The sequence below is a fragment of the Hibiscus syriacus genome, unplaced genomic scaffold (genome assembly GCF_006381635.1).
Source record: "Hibiscus syriacus cultivar Baekdansim isolate YM2019G1 unplaced genomic scaffold, ASM638163v2 tig00111671_pilon, whole genome shotgun sequence".
NCBI classification, from domain to species: Eukaryota; Viridiplantae; Streptophyta; class Magnoliopsida; order Malvales; family Malvaceae; genus Hibiscus; species Hibiscus syriacus.
The window spans coordinates 1,156,307-1,170,468 of record NW_024063152.1 but is presented as its reverse complement, the minus strand read 5'-3'; the positions used below and the strand labels follow the sequence as shown (position 1 = coordinate 1,170,468).

The 14,162-nt window shown below is 37.3% G+C and overlaps 2 protein-coding genes and 1 pseudogene across 2 annotated transcripts; 2 read left to right on the top strand and 1 right to left on the bottom strand.

Moving 5' to 3' along the window:
* Positions 1 to 2,006: 2,006 nt before the first annotated feature.
* Positions 2,007 to 4,410, top strand: LOC120167156 (Golgi apparatus membrane protein-like protein ECHIDNA). The gene is made up of 6 exons (XM_039176243.1): positions 2,007 to 2,101; positions 2,691 to 2,747; positions 2,842 to 3,045; positions 3,137 to 3,196; positions 3,287 to 3,413; positions 4,098 to 4,410. Exons 1-6 carry the CDS (start codon positions 2,087 to 2,089, stop codon positions 4,184 to 4,186), a joined length of 552 nt encoding a protein of 183 aa, XP_039032174.1. The 5' UTR covers positions 2,007 to 2,086; the 3' UTR covers positions 4,187 to 4,410.
* A 284-nt stretch (positions 4,411 to 4,694) lies between these two features.
* On the top strand, positions 4,695 to 7,232 carry LOC120167327 (annotated as a pseudogene).
* A 3,282-nt stretch (positions 7,233 to 10,514) lies between these two features.
* LOC120167325 lies at positions 10,515 to 11,591 on the bottom strand. Its single transcript, XM_039176381.1, has one exon. The coding sequence runs from the start codon at positions 11,589 to 11,591 to the stop codon at positions 10,515 to 10,517; it is 1,077 nt and encodes a 358-aa protein (XP_039032312.1).
* Positions 11,592 to 14,162: the final 2,571 nt, after the last annotated feature.

Genomic DNA, 14,162 nt, shown 5'->3' with positions numbered 1-14,162 from the left:
CAGTTCGGTTTTTTTAATAAAAAAATTCGGGTTCGGGTCAAGGTTTTTTTAATGTGATTTTCGGGTCCATATTTAGGGTGAAAAATACCCGACCCGATCGACCCAAAAATATATAATTTTAACTTATATATTTAGGAATAATTACAATAATACCCCTCTATATATTATTTTTTTCAATTAAGTCATTGTTTTCATTGAATAAAAATAATATTTTATTATTATTTCGGGTCGGGGTTTTAAGAGATATATCGGGTCGGGTTCGGATAGGTAGAATATTATTTTGGTCAGGTCGGGTCAGATTTCAGGTGGAAGGTTCTTTCTTCTCGGGTCGGGTCGGGTGGACAAAAAACCCTACCCATACTCATCTCTAAATACAATCCGGTTTGTAGAGTATCTTTTTATACTATCTATTTGAGTGTTACTTGATATATTTGAGAAAATGTTTATAAATTTTACAAAATATAGAAAAGTTAATTAATTAAATGACGTTCATTTTTATTTAGTTGTAATATTTTAATACACTGTTTTTTTAAGAAATCACTAATTTTATTCAAAATAGAAAAGGCCCTAAATTACAATAAAAATTTACAATCATAATCGTAAATTAAGCACATAATTAAGATAATTTCCTATAATCGTTGAAACAAAACTAGCAATTTAAGATCGCATAAGGACCATACAAGGAAATATTAAATTCTAACCAATAAAACTCTAATAAAGATAGATACAAACATATGTGATCGCATCGACAAACGAACCACAAAATGAGATCAAAATACTGAAAGGTCACCGACAAACCGCAAATCAGACTCGAGCGACGTGAAAAGCTATCAACGAACGCATAACGGGTATCAAATCTAATCTGAAGGTCCAAAGCATGAAAGATCAATAATATAACAGATAAGTGTTACATTGATCAGTTGTGGCGATGTCTAATCAACAGTTAGAAAAAATAAGCGAAAACAACGGTCAAACGATTGAAAACATGCCAAAAGACAAAAGAAAACATGCCAAAAGACAGAAGAAAACATGTTATAAATATATAAAAAACGTGTCATACAGACAGACTTATTGAAAATAAAAAACAATAGCAAATAAAAAGACAATAAAGAATACATGCAGTCGACAACCAACATTAAAGTTAATAGTGCTACCGATCAACAAAGACAAAAAGAAAAAAAAATGAACGACTTACCAATAAGAGAAAACTACAAATTTCAAATTATACCAAATTAAGTGAGGGGCTATTTTAAGACATTGTTAACAATTAATGCAAGTATTAAAAATAATGTTTTTTTTTTAAAAATAAAGTATAATAGCAAGTTTATAAAATTGTTTTATATTTTAAAAAATTATTTTATATTTTAAAAAATCATAAATTTTATTTTCTCTTGATTTATCTCTATTCGAGGTAATTGAAAATTTACACATGATATTTATACATAATGAAATTCAAACATAAATCATCAAGATGAATCTTAAATACTAGTCAATACATAATAAAAAATAAATAAACATATTTTGTATGAATGATATGATTAGGCTTATTATACAAATCAGTACATAAAGTTTGTGTTTTTTAAATTGATACCTATTTTTTTTATCTCAAATTGATATTTAAACTTAGAAAAATCTCAAATTGGTACATGATTCTGATGTGACACTACAATAGCTAATAGGATGTGACACATCAGCATTTTAATTATGTTAACTATCTAATTGATGATTGAAGTGATACATCAACATAAATGCCAATTTGAAAAAAAATCGAATATTAATTTAAGAAAAAAGAATTACAGATACTAATTTGAGAAAATTTGTTAACTTCATGTGCCAATTTGTATACTAAGCTCCATGATTATAATATTTGGTGGAAAAAGGATAAATCCAAGTAATTCCTGAAATATTAAGGACCTATTGCGTAAATATCCCTCATTTCAGCTGATCCTATAAACAAAAGAAAACCAAAACTGACTCGAGAAAAGTTTCCCAGAAAAAAATCCCTCGAGTCTTTAGGAGGGAAAAAGGAAGTCGATTTCTTTTACTGAATCCCTGTAAAATCTCCAAATTCTTTCATATTCCCATAATGGACTTCGCTCAGGTTAGTTGATCTATCTCTCTTATAATTCTTTCAATTTTAATTTTTGCTAGTTTATCAAATATCCTTGATTTTGTAACTCCTTGTTCTACGTACGATGCTGTGGTTTGATTGGTTAACTGGTAGATCGAGTCTTTTTAGAGATTTGAAGGGTACCCTTTTGTTTGGTTGATGATAAAACAGATGAAAACTAACAATTTGTAAACAAATGTTGTTAAGAAACTCTAGGCTGTTTAAAGTAGATCACAAGATCCAATTTTGTACTGCGAAGAGCCTCAATGTTTTGGTTCAAGAAAGATGGTGACATGAAAACTAGATAGAAATGTTATTAAATCGAGATCCATTTGTTTATTTGGTTGGTAGTAAGGGGCAGATGCAGGATTGTATTGTATGTTAGCGGGTGCGAATTTAGGAATTTATATTAAAAAATTAGGGGTGTGAACTTATAAAATGCAAAGAAAATACTTAAACTATATGTGAATATGAAATTTCCAGTGGTGTGACCGCGCCGCAGCACCCCTTGGTCCACCCCTGTTGGTGGTTAGAGTGCTGTTTTGATTCTTTATAATGATTGGAATTTTTTGTTGTGCAGCCTCCTGTTGAAAATTATGCCAACCCCAAGACATGTTTCTTTCATGTTCTCTTCAAGGTCGGTTGTTTTCGTGGATCTAATTTTCTTGATCCGGTGAATCGGATTTATACACCGCTCTCTGCATTGATGTTTAGCTTCTTGTTCACTGCAGGCTGCGGCGTTGGCCTTTTACATTCTTTCCACTCTCTTCTTCAACAGCTTTGTGATCATATTTGTGGTGACTGTCCTCCTTTCTGCTCTTGATTTTTGGGTGGTTAAGAATGTCAGTGGCCGTATATTGGTTGGTTTGAGGTGGTGGAACGAAATTAATGATCTCGGTGAGAGTGTATGGAGATTTGAATGTCTTGACCAAGAGGTTAGCGCTTCGCTTAATCGAACCATACATATATCTTTTAGATTTAACATTATCAAGTCTCTCAATTGCATATCGTTGCTGTCTGTTTTAGTCATTGGCCCGGATGAACAAGAAAGATTCGTGGCTATTTTGGTGGACCCTTTACCTTTCAGTAAGTTTATCCCCATGGCTTACTATGTGGAGATAGGTAAGGTTGTGTCCCAAATGATCAAATTCATTAATTCATTCTTTAATTCTTCAGGCAGTGGCCTGGATTGTGCTTGGAATATTCTCTCTCATAAGGTTTCAGGCTGATTATCTCCTCGTTATCGGAGTTTGTTTGACTCTCAACATTGCAAATATCGTCGGCTTCACCAAATGCCAGAAAGGTAGATTTATGTACTATAATTACGGTGCTTGGTTGAATGCGGTATAGTGGGATTTTTAGCCTTAGTCTAGCTATTCATTCAAGAATTGTCTTATGCAAAATTATTATGCTATTGCATCGAATTATACCAGGAAATGGCGTGCTGATTATTACTTAATTAGGAATTGGTCTAGAATAATTTAACATGCCAAGACAATTTTAAGTCGAGACAAGATTTTCCGAGTCTAAATCTATTATATTTGATGGAAGATAGTATTTCCCAGAAGTTCATTACTAGCCTGTATGATTGTTTAAAAGAGAAGCAAAACATATACCGCTTTTTATCGGTCATTTGGCTGCATGATTGTTGTTATCAGTTTGCATAAGATCAGCCATCAGGGTAGTGATTCCGCTTGGTGTAAACCGGCCAATAGGTATTCATACATTTGTTTTTGTTTCTGCATGTATTCTCGGTCTGTGTCAGGTTATAGTTTTGAACTTGATTCCTTTCTGCCCTTTGTTTAGTTTGAGAGATTATTGATGATGAACCTCAGTTATTACGATCATAGGTGCTAAGATTCGAGTGCCGAAGAATGCACCATGTGATCCAACAGACTATTCAATGTTTTTGTTGCCCGTTTTTCCGCTGTTTTTTTTTCCAGCTCGTATGTTAACGGTAAAATACTTGTTTGGTCGTTGTTTTCAGATGCCAAGAAGCAGATTCAACAGTTCGCCACCCAGACCATTGCATCAAGATTTTCTTCCACCATACAGTCAGCCTTTAGTGTTGTCTGAAACAGTCGATATTAGTGTACGAGAATGAAATGAAAAGTCGATATTAGTGTACGAGAACGAAACGAAACAGATGCCATTTTTGGGGTTTTTTTAGTGGTACATCTATTGCTTTTGTATAATGAATCACACATTAAAAGTTTGTGATGAGGATGTTCCTTAACTTGCAAGGAACAATGAATGACCTATAAATACAGTCTTCCCTGAGATAAAACATTTTCCATTTGTTATTTGCTCTCTATTTAGTATGATTTGAAATGTTAAAAACAGTAGTAATGTGAAATTATTAAGGGTTAATTGCATCATACATCCTTAAACTATAAGTTCCATTCAATGTTGATCCTTGAAACGTTTCGATTGAATCCTTAAAATATCATTCCGATTATACCGGTCAGCTTTGTTAAATGTGAACTTGAAGATGATATGGTTCTCTTCTTATGAAGACTCTCGCTCACTTAGCCTACGTGTTTCCTCTTATGTATTATCTACTGACACCGGATTAAGGATAGTCATGGGTCGGGTTGAGTCGAGTTTTTTACTCAAAAACTCATCCGAACATGACTTGTGTATAACATACATCATCCGACCTGGATTTAGAAAAGTTTCACTCAACCTGAAATCTAACTCGAATTTAAGGTAAAAGTTCACACTTGACCCAAAATATATATATCATGTTTATCAAGTAAAATATGGACCTAATTGAAAAAATATGTAGATAGAGTGATATTATTGTAATATCCTTAAAATTGTAAAGATCAATTATATTATCAAAGATACCCATTGCCAACCTACCGAAAGGAGCAAACGGGTCTGCTATATTGGCCACAAATGTTATCAAATCTTTCTTCGGCAGGGGCTTGATAGGTGACGCACGTGCTCTGTTCGACGAAATGCCTGAAAGAGATGTGATTATGTGGACGGCCATGATTGCTGGCTACACTTCGTGCAACCATTATGTCCACGGATGGACTCTGTTCTGTAAGATGGTAAATAACGGGGAGAACCCCCAATGCTTTTACTATATCTAATGTCTTGAAGGCTTTTAAATCCATGCAGTGTCTTGCACGTGGAGGTTTGGTTCATGGGATGGCTATGAAGCTTGGGTTAGAGGGTTCGTTATACGTTGACAATGCGCTTATGGACATGTATGCTACGTGCTGCGTTAGCATGGAGGATGCGTGCTCGGTTTTTAGAGTTACGAAAGAGAAAAATATGGTCACTTGGACTACTTTGATCACCGGTTACACTCATCGGGGTGATGGCTATGGTGGACTTCAAGTCTTCAGAGAAATATTACTGGTAATTGTTCATTCTAACCATGGAACTTATGAATTTATATGGGTTTATTCTGCATTTGTGAAACTTCCCATGTTTTTATGTGTAGTACTGAACGTTTTATACTTTACCTAGGTAGTTTCAGTTCTCAAGATTCGATGCTTTAGCATCTAGTTTAGTAAACAAAGGCTGCTCATGAAATTGTTTCTCATTTCGTTTGCATTGTTTGGTGAACAGGAGGGAGCAGAGCTGAATCCCCATAGTTTTTCAATTTCCATTAGTGCTTGTGCTACTATAGGTTCATATACTTTTGGTAGGCAAATACACGCAGCAGTCATTAAAAACGGGCTTGGTTCTAATCTTCGCGTCATGAATTCTATGCTAGACATGTATTGCAGGTGTGGTTTTTTATCCGAAGCAAATGAGTACTTCCATGAGATGACTGAAAAAGATCTTATCGGGTGGAACACCTTAATAGCTGGTTACGGAAGACTTGATTGTAAAGAGTCCTTGAAGTTATTCTCACAAATGAAATGACCATCCAGCTCAGTTGGTAGAGCACAAGGTTCTTAATCTTGAGGTCGTGGGATCGAGTCCCACGGAGGGCATTTCATAATTCGGAGGTCTTTTACGGAAGTTGCTCTCAACTTGGTGTTGGGGGATAGCCTACTATCTTACCTCCCCCTTACCTCATATATGGGAAAAAGGGACAGCCATTTTTATTGCTGCCTGTGCAAATTCAGCGGTTTTGAATTGTGGGAAACAGGTTCATACAGGCATTGTTCGCAGAGGTCTTCAAGGGAACCCGGTGTTGGCTAATGCCCTTGACATGTATGCCAAGTGCGGAAGCATAGCTGACTCACACAAAATCTTTAGTGAAATGTCTGATAGAAATTTGGTGTCATGGACTTCTATGATGATTGGTTATGGGGCACATGGTTGTGGGAAAGAAGCAGTTAAATTGTTTGATGAAGATGGTCATATCCGGAATTAGACCCGACAGGATAGTGTTTATGGCATTTCTTAGTGCTTGCAGCCATGCTGGACTTATAGATGAAGGCTTGAGGTGTTTCAAATCAATGAGTACTTACAATGTCAACCCCGATCAGGAGATTTACGGGTGTGTTGTCGATTTGCTAGGTCGTGGTGGGAGAGTTGAGGAGGCTTATCAACTAATCAAGAGCATGCCATTTAAGCCTAATGAATCGGTTTGGGGTGCACTTCTAGGTGCTTGTAAGGCACATAAGCTCACAAAGATGGGAAAACTAGCAGCATTTAAGTTATTGGATTTGAGGCCAAATAATTTGGGGGCATACGTGATCTTGTCAAATATCTACGCTGCCGAGGGTAAGTGGGGGGAATTCGCAAGAATGAGGAAGTTGATGAGAAGAACCGGGAGTAGAAAAGAGGCAGGAAGGAGTTGGATCGAGGTAAGAAATCAAGTTTACAGCTTTGTTGTTGGTGATAAGGTTGACTCTCACACAGAGTGTTTGTATGGGGTCGTAGAGTTGCTTATTCTGCATATGAAAGAAGCAGGATATATGCCGGATTTACATTGTTTGATACATGACCTCGAAGATGGGACTTGAAGAGGAGAGAAGCTGAAGTGAATTACTGAATATGATCAAATGGTGCTGCGGAGTTGCTTATTCTACCTATGGAAGAAGCATAATATATGCTTTCTTTAACCCCCTCCTAATTGAATCGGAGGTTATTGCACCCTTAAGATTTGCTCGAACTCACAGCCGTCAAGTTGTTACAATGGCAACTTTGTCAACTGAGCTAAGACTCAACCGGAAGGAAAATATATGCTGGATTTAGATTGTTTTATACATGATCTTGAAGAGGTGAAGCTCAAGAAACTGAGTGAATCAATTAAGATATGATCAAATGGGGTTTTTTGTGAGCCAGCCCTAACCTTAGTTGGGCAGAACTCAAACTTGTAAGCTTAGGAAATAGAGAATAGAAAATATTTTTTTTTCTGAGAGGAGGATGGATACCTTGTCTGTCTGTGCTAGAGAGGAGGAAGAAAAGGAAAAGAAGTGAATGTCGAATTTACTTGAATATCGATCAATGCAATATATGAATTTATACACATGAAATCCTGATTTTGATTTAATTGTACTATTAAAATTTCAATTTTGACACAATTGTGCATTTATCTTGATCTAAGATACAGCTAGTGATGAAGAGGTTGATAACATGAATGAAGATGGTTTACTCCTGGTTGAACATGGTTAACTAAAAGTTCATGTCAAAGATTAAAACTTAATGACTAAACCTTAAATTTTAGCATAATTGAGGGACTATAACTACGATTAGACCCTTCTTGGCACAGCTTAAGACGACCGCAATTAAATCTCCATTTCAAAAACATGGCCGGCACATTGGCATTGCTGCCGGCTAATGAAATCGTGAGTGTCCGCCGGCAATTTATCAATTTAATGATTTTTTGTTGTAATACTTAAATTAGTCATAATATCAAGGAATAGTTGACCGCAATCCAGATTAAATTTGCAAAAAGTACATATTATAGGGACCAATCAAGCAATTTGACCCTTTAGAAAGCGGGTCCATAGATCACCCATCAACAGAAATGGTAAAATAAGGTGATGTTATATTTAAATATTAGGATATATATACATTATCAATAATTTAAAAATTTTGAATAAATTTTATATCTTAATGATTAACTACAATGATAAAAAAATATTATTTTTTTAAATCTTATATTTAAACAATTATACATATAAATTTTTTTTTTTTGGATAAGTAAAAATTCATTCATCCAAAAAGAAGGCAGCACAAGCTGCTACAAAACGTAATCACAAAGTCATTACACCAAACCCCAATCTATACACAATTTCCTATTAACAGCATCTACCCTATTCATATGACTTCTATACAATTTTATTCTAACAGATTCTTTAATACTACAGACAAAAGTTCCAACCGAACGATGCGAGCCTCTAAATTGTCCGTGGTTACGTTCCTCCCATATGTAGTAAATAAACCCAGTCCAAGCCAACTTTAGGATGCGCACCAGTAGAGATTTGCCCTTAAGGTTGAGCAGCAGCCAGTGGATAGAGTCACTCCAGCTAAGAGGTGCCTGAGTAAGACCACATGCAAGAAGAATAGCAGTCCAAACTTCCCTTGCAAAAACACAGTCAGAGAATAGATGATCACGGGATTTAAGCCCAGAGCTACACAGACCACAACCTCCATCCATTATAATACCAAACCTAGAAAGTCTGTCCTTTGTTGGCAATCTATCCAAGATTGCCATCCAAGAAATCAGTGAGAATTTTGGGATATGGCCAGGGAACCACACCAGGCGGTGCCAGAAAACCTTCTCACACCTATTCCGAATGTTTTCCCATATCCATCTAGCATTAATTTGGTCCCAGTTTCTGTTGGAACAAAATAACCTCCTAGCATCACTCCTCATTTTGAATAACTTAGCTAGGATCCAACTGAAGTGAGCCTTATAATCAGCATTCCAAAAATCAACTGATCTGAGGCAGTAGGCATTCACCCAAGCAATCCAAAGAGAGCCCTCACCTGCCAAGATTTTCTTGATGAGCAGTAAGCAGCAAGCTTTACTCCAATCTGCTAAACTCCTCAAACTCAAGCCTCCCTCAGATTTTAAAGAACATATTTGCTTCCAGCTAACCCTAGCTCCTCTAGCTGGGGAATCACAACATTTCCAAAAGAATCTCATGCATAATCTTTTAACATCATTAATGACCCCTTTTGGCAGAACAAGTTGCCTACTCCAATAACTGAAAATACTGAACATGACAGTTTTTATAAGTTGCAACCTGTCCCCAAAACTCAACTTCTTATTAGACCACTTACTGAGTTTTTCCTTAATCTTTGTCACCAAAGCAGAGCAATCTTTCCCAGTAAGCTTCCTGGTCACCAGAGATACCCCAAGGTACTTTACAGGGAGCTGCCCTACTCTAACCCTTGTACCAGACCGTATTTGCTCAAGGACAGACTCAGACAAGCCACAAGCATAGATCTCAATTTTCTGAGCATTAAGCCGAAGACCAGAGAGCTCATAGAAAGCCTCCAAAGTACTCAAAACACCCATAACAGCATCCAAGAAACCATAACAAAACACCAGCAGATCATCAGCAAAACAAAGGTGTGTGAGGGTGATCCGCTTACACTTTGGGTGATAATTAAAAATTCCATTCTTTGCAGAGATATCCAGTAAATAGGACAAAACATTCATCACCAATACAAATAGATATGGAGATAAAGGGTCCCCCTGCCTGACCCCTCTAGCACCATTGAAAAACCCCACTAGACTTTCATTAAGAGAAATAGAAAACTTAGATGAAGTGACACAAGCCCTAATCCAACTGCAAAACTTCATAGGCAGGCCCATAGCCTCGAGAACAGACATCAAAAACTCCCAGTTCACAGAGTCAAAGGCCTTTTGTAAATCAAACTTTATGGCACATCTAGGAGAAAGACTCTTTCTAGAGTAACATTTGACTATTTCCTGAGCTAACAAAGTGTTGTCAACAATATTCCCGCCCTTTACAAAAGCAGTTTGGCTAGGAGAGATCATACTAGGAAAAAAGAGAGACAACCTAGTTGTAATAATTCTAGTAATGGTCTTGTACACCACAGAACAACAAGAAATAGGTCTAAAATCTTTATCCCTACAAGCATTCAAGGACTTAGGGACTAAAACAATAGTAGTAGCATTGAACGCAGGCAACAAGGAAGATGAATGGAAAAAGAACCTAACTGCAGCTAAGAAGTCACCGCCAACCACTTCCCATGCAGCCTTAAAAAACCAAGGTGAGTAACCATCAGGACCCGGGTTTTTCCCATTACCTTGCCTAAATAATGCATCCTTTATTTCTTTATCTTCAACCTCTCTAGTGAGCGTATCTTCAGCACCAGCAGCAAAGGAGAAGTTCAATAGTTCCCTCAGATGTGACACAGGGGGGCACCTAACCATTGGATCAACTGTTCCAAAGAGATTGGTGAAAAAATTCACAAGCTCAGAAGCCATGCCATCAAAAGAATCCAAAAATTACCCATTATCAGTCTCTAAAACTTTTATAGTGTTCCTCTTTTTATTAGATTCAACTCTTTGATGGAAAAACTTTGTATTAAGGTCACATTCCTTTAGCCAATGAACCTTTGCCCTCTGCCTATAAAAATCAGATTCAGCCACCTCCAGATCAACCAGCTCAGCATGAACAATCCTCTCCTCATCAATATTCCTTTGATCAACATGATTCAAATTTCTCAGCTGAATTATTTCCAGGTCAGCTCTTTTACTGAGAACTCTTTTTGAAATATCAGAAAATTGTTCCTTATTTAAGTTCTTCAAATTAGGCTTTAGTCTTTTCATTTTTGTGAAAAGCCTTTGCAAAGGATTACCCTCACAGTGTTCCAACCAAGACACCTTTACAATATTCAAGAAGTTTGCACTAGTGGTCCAATAGTTAAAAAATTTAAAAGGCTTTGGCCTCCTAGCCAAGACACCCTTTTGAGTCCAAATCACACCAAGACAGTGATCAGAAACACCCTGCGCCTTAAATTCAGCAAAGGAATCTGGGAAAACAGACAGCCAACCAGGATTAACCAAAATTCTGTCTAACTTGCGAGCCTCGTCCTGTTTATTAGACCAAGTGAAGGAAGGACCTAGATAGGGATGGTCCAAAAGATCTAAGTCCTCCAGACAGTCTTGAAAATCCTCCATGTCAGGGGAGATGTGCACACCTAGGGTCTCAAAGTCAGAGCTCTCAGTTCTAAGGATGACATTGAAATCTCCTCCAACCACCCAAGGAGAAGAATCAGCCTCACTTTCCAGGATTTTTAGATGATCCCATAATCCTCTCCTGGCAGTCCTGCTGTTACAACCATAAACAACAGTGATCAGAGTCCTATGACCATTAACATTGCCAGCAATAGTTAGGGACTGATCAGTAACCTTCAAGACAGTAAAAGACCACTGTTTCTTCCACAAAACCCAAATTCTGTCACCCTCAATAGACTCATAAGTATCAGCCATATTCGAGTCATTAGAGAACACAGAGGTGAATTTACCAGCATTGATCCTCCTAATCCTAGTTTCCAAAAGGCACACAACATCAACTTCCATAGCAACCAGCCTACTGAGCACTTTATGTTGCTTGAGAGGGTTATTAATCCCTCTCACATTCCAGAAGCTCACCAATATCAAGTAATAACAGGGCCTACACCACCAACAACCACACCCCCAATGACTTTGGTTTTATCCACTAGGTCCTTCTTCTTAGTTTTAATTTCATTAAGCAGGGCTGCAGCACCCAAAGAAGACACCCTAGCTTTTCTTTGGCCATCCATAGCACCACCACCAGATAGCATATCAAGTTTTCTAGAGGAACCAACATTATCTTTTTTCCTACCTCTAGTCTTTTTCTTTTGGACCATGGAATCCTGCAATGTGGGAAAATCCCTTACTGATTCATCCTCTAGCAGAACTTGTTGAGACAATTCCTCAACTAAGGAAGAATTAAGCATGCTGCCAGGATCAGCAACAGCAACACTCTGATTTCCAGCAATAACACAACAGACACTATCAGAGTCCTACACAACAACACTAGTGATTACAACCCCCTGAATTGGAATAACAGAGACCTCCTGCAAGGCTGTCACAGAAGTTTCCTCAGCCACACCAACCACCAGCTCAGAGTTTAGACTATCAAAACCAACTACAGGGATGGCGTCAACAGTAGAACTAGTAGGCAAGTTGGAATCAACATGAGAAATACTCAGATTTATACCCTGATCCAACTTCAACTTATCACAAGGCTCAGAAGAGGCATTAACATTTTTCCTCCAGACTTGAACCTCCTGCTTCCCCACAACCTTCTGACTAGCCACACATCTACTAGCTAGGTGACCAAAAGATTTACAGCTAGAACAGGTTCTTGGCAACCAAGGCAAAAACATATAAAATATGTTTATATTATCTATGATTAATTTTTTTAAATAAATATTATTTTATAATTTTCACATATTATTAAAAAAAACAACCACGACGTGTCTGTATAATTTCCTTATATAATCTAACGTGAAGCCATTAAGTTTCATCATTACAACTACTACTCTTTATCATTATAAAACCATCCCTCTACTAGTCCACTCAGTCTAGGGTTCATCTTTACTTACAACCTGCTGCTAGTGTGCTAATGGTGGGGAGATGGGCCACGTCAGCGTTCCGGTGGGTGGCGTCGGACCACTTTCCATTCAGCTCCACCAGCCAGCGGTGGAGATGGGGTTTTATCGGGTGGTCGCAACTTAGCTCTTCGATCATCGATGCCGTCATTTGGAGTCTCATCGCGGCGTTCGAGTCCGTCGCTTTGGTTTCCATGCTCTGCTTCTTTTTTCTTTTTTGCGGCTGCACTTTCTGAAACTACAAGGTTTAATGGATTGCTGGGATGTTGTCGGGATTTGACGTCAGCTGAGATTTTTTTGTCAGATTCCCACGGTGGCGGAAGTCTCGAGGTTGTTCGTTAGTAGACGATGACCACGGGACATTTTTTCAGTGCTGGCCCATGTGGAAATGGTTGCAATTTTGTCTTCTTCTTATTTTAATTTTGATCTTATTCTAATAGCTAAGAGTGAAATCGTCATTTTTATTAATTAATCATTGATATCCGATCTATTGATCGATTAATCTAGTTCAGATACTGCAGAGGTGAGAGCGACCGTCCCGACCCAGTGTTAAAAGTCAGCACAAAAAATAGTGCATTAATGCACAATTCGGTGCAATGGTCAAAAGGAGCACACAATTGTTGAAATTGCTAAATGGTATAAGCATAATTTAGTCATTATAATTTAGGGTATTTACAAATTAGTCCTTAAAGCTTTAACTATAAATACCCTAGCTCATTTAGCTTCAAAACCATCCCAAAGTATTCTACCTTTCTTCTAATACTAGAGAGAATTTAGAGAGTTTCTTGAGAGTTGTTTTCTCCTTTTTATCAAGAGAGAATTATCATTGTTTTCTCCTTGGTAGATCGAGAGAGGTTGTAATTCCTATTTTCTCATAGTGAAATTCTTCTACCGTTGCCCGTGGTTTTTACCCTAAATTTTTAGGGGTTTTCCACATAAATTTTGTGTCTCTTTTATCTTCATTTTTATTTTCTCAAATTATCAGTTGCGATTTTGCTCTATCCGATAGCCGTCTTCCGCAACAATTGGTATCCGAGCTAGATTAGAGTGTGTAATATCTGCTTATTATCTTTGTGGTTGTCACCAAGAGGTGGATCCTCCAACATAAGAAAGTAAGAAGTTATTACCCATTCTTTGAAGGTTCCAGAGAACTATTCACGATAGGGAAATAGTGGGAGCTATCCGTAAACGAAGCAATGACGATGAAATTTAATATTGAAAAGTTCAATGGGAGAAATTTCTCATTGTGGAAATTGAAGATGAAAGCCATCCTGAGGAAAGACGGTTGTCTAGCAGCTATCAGCGAAAGGCCAGTAGATTTCACAGATGACAACAAATGGATCGAAATGGACGAAAATGTTATGGCAAACTTTCATCTAGCATTAGTAGATGAAGTATTGTCAAGTATCGAGGAGAAGAAGATAGCTAAGGAGATATGGGATCATCTCACCAAACTGTACGAGGCCACATCGTTGCACAATAAAATTTTCCTTAAGAGAAAATTGTACACTCT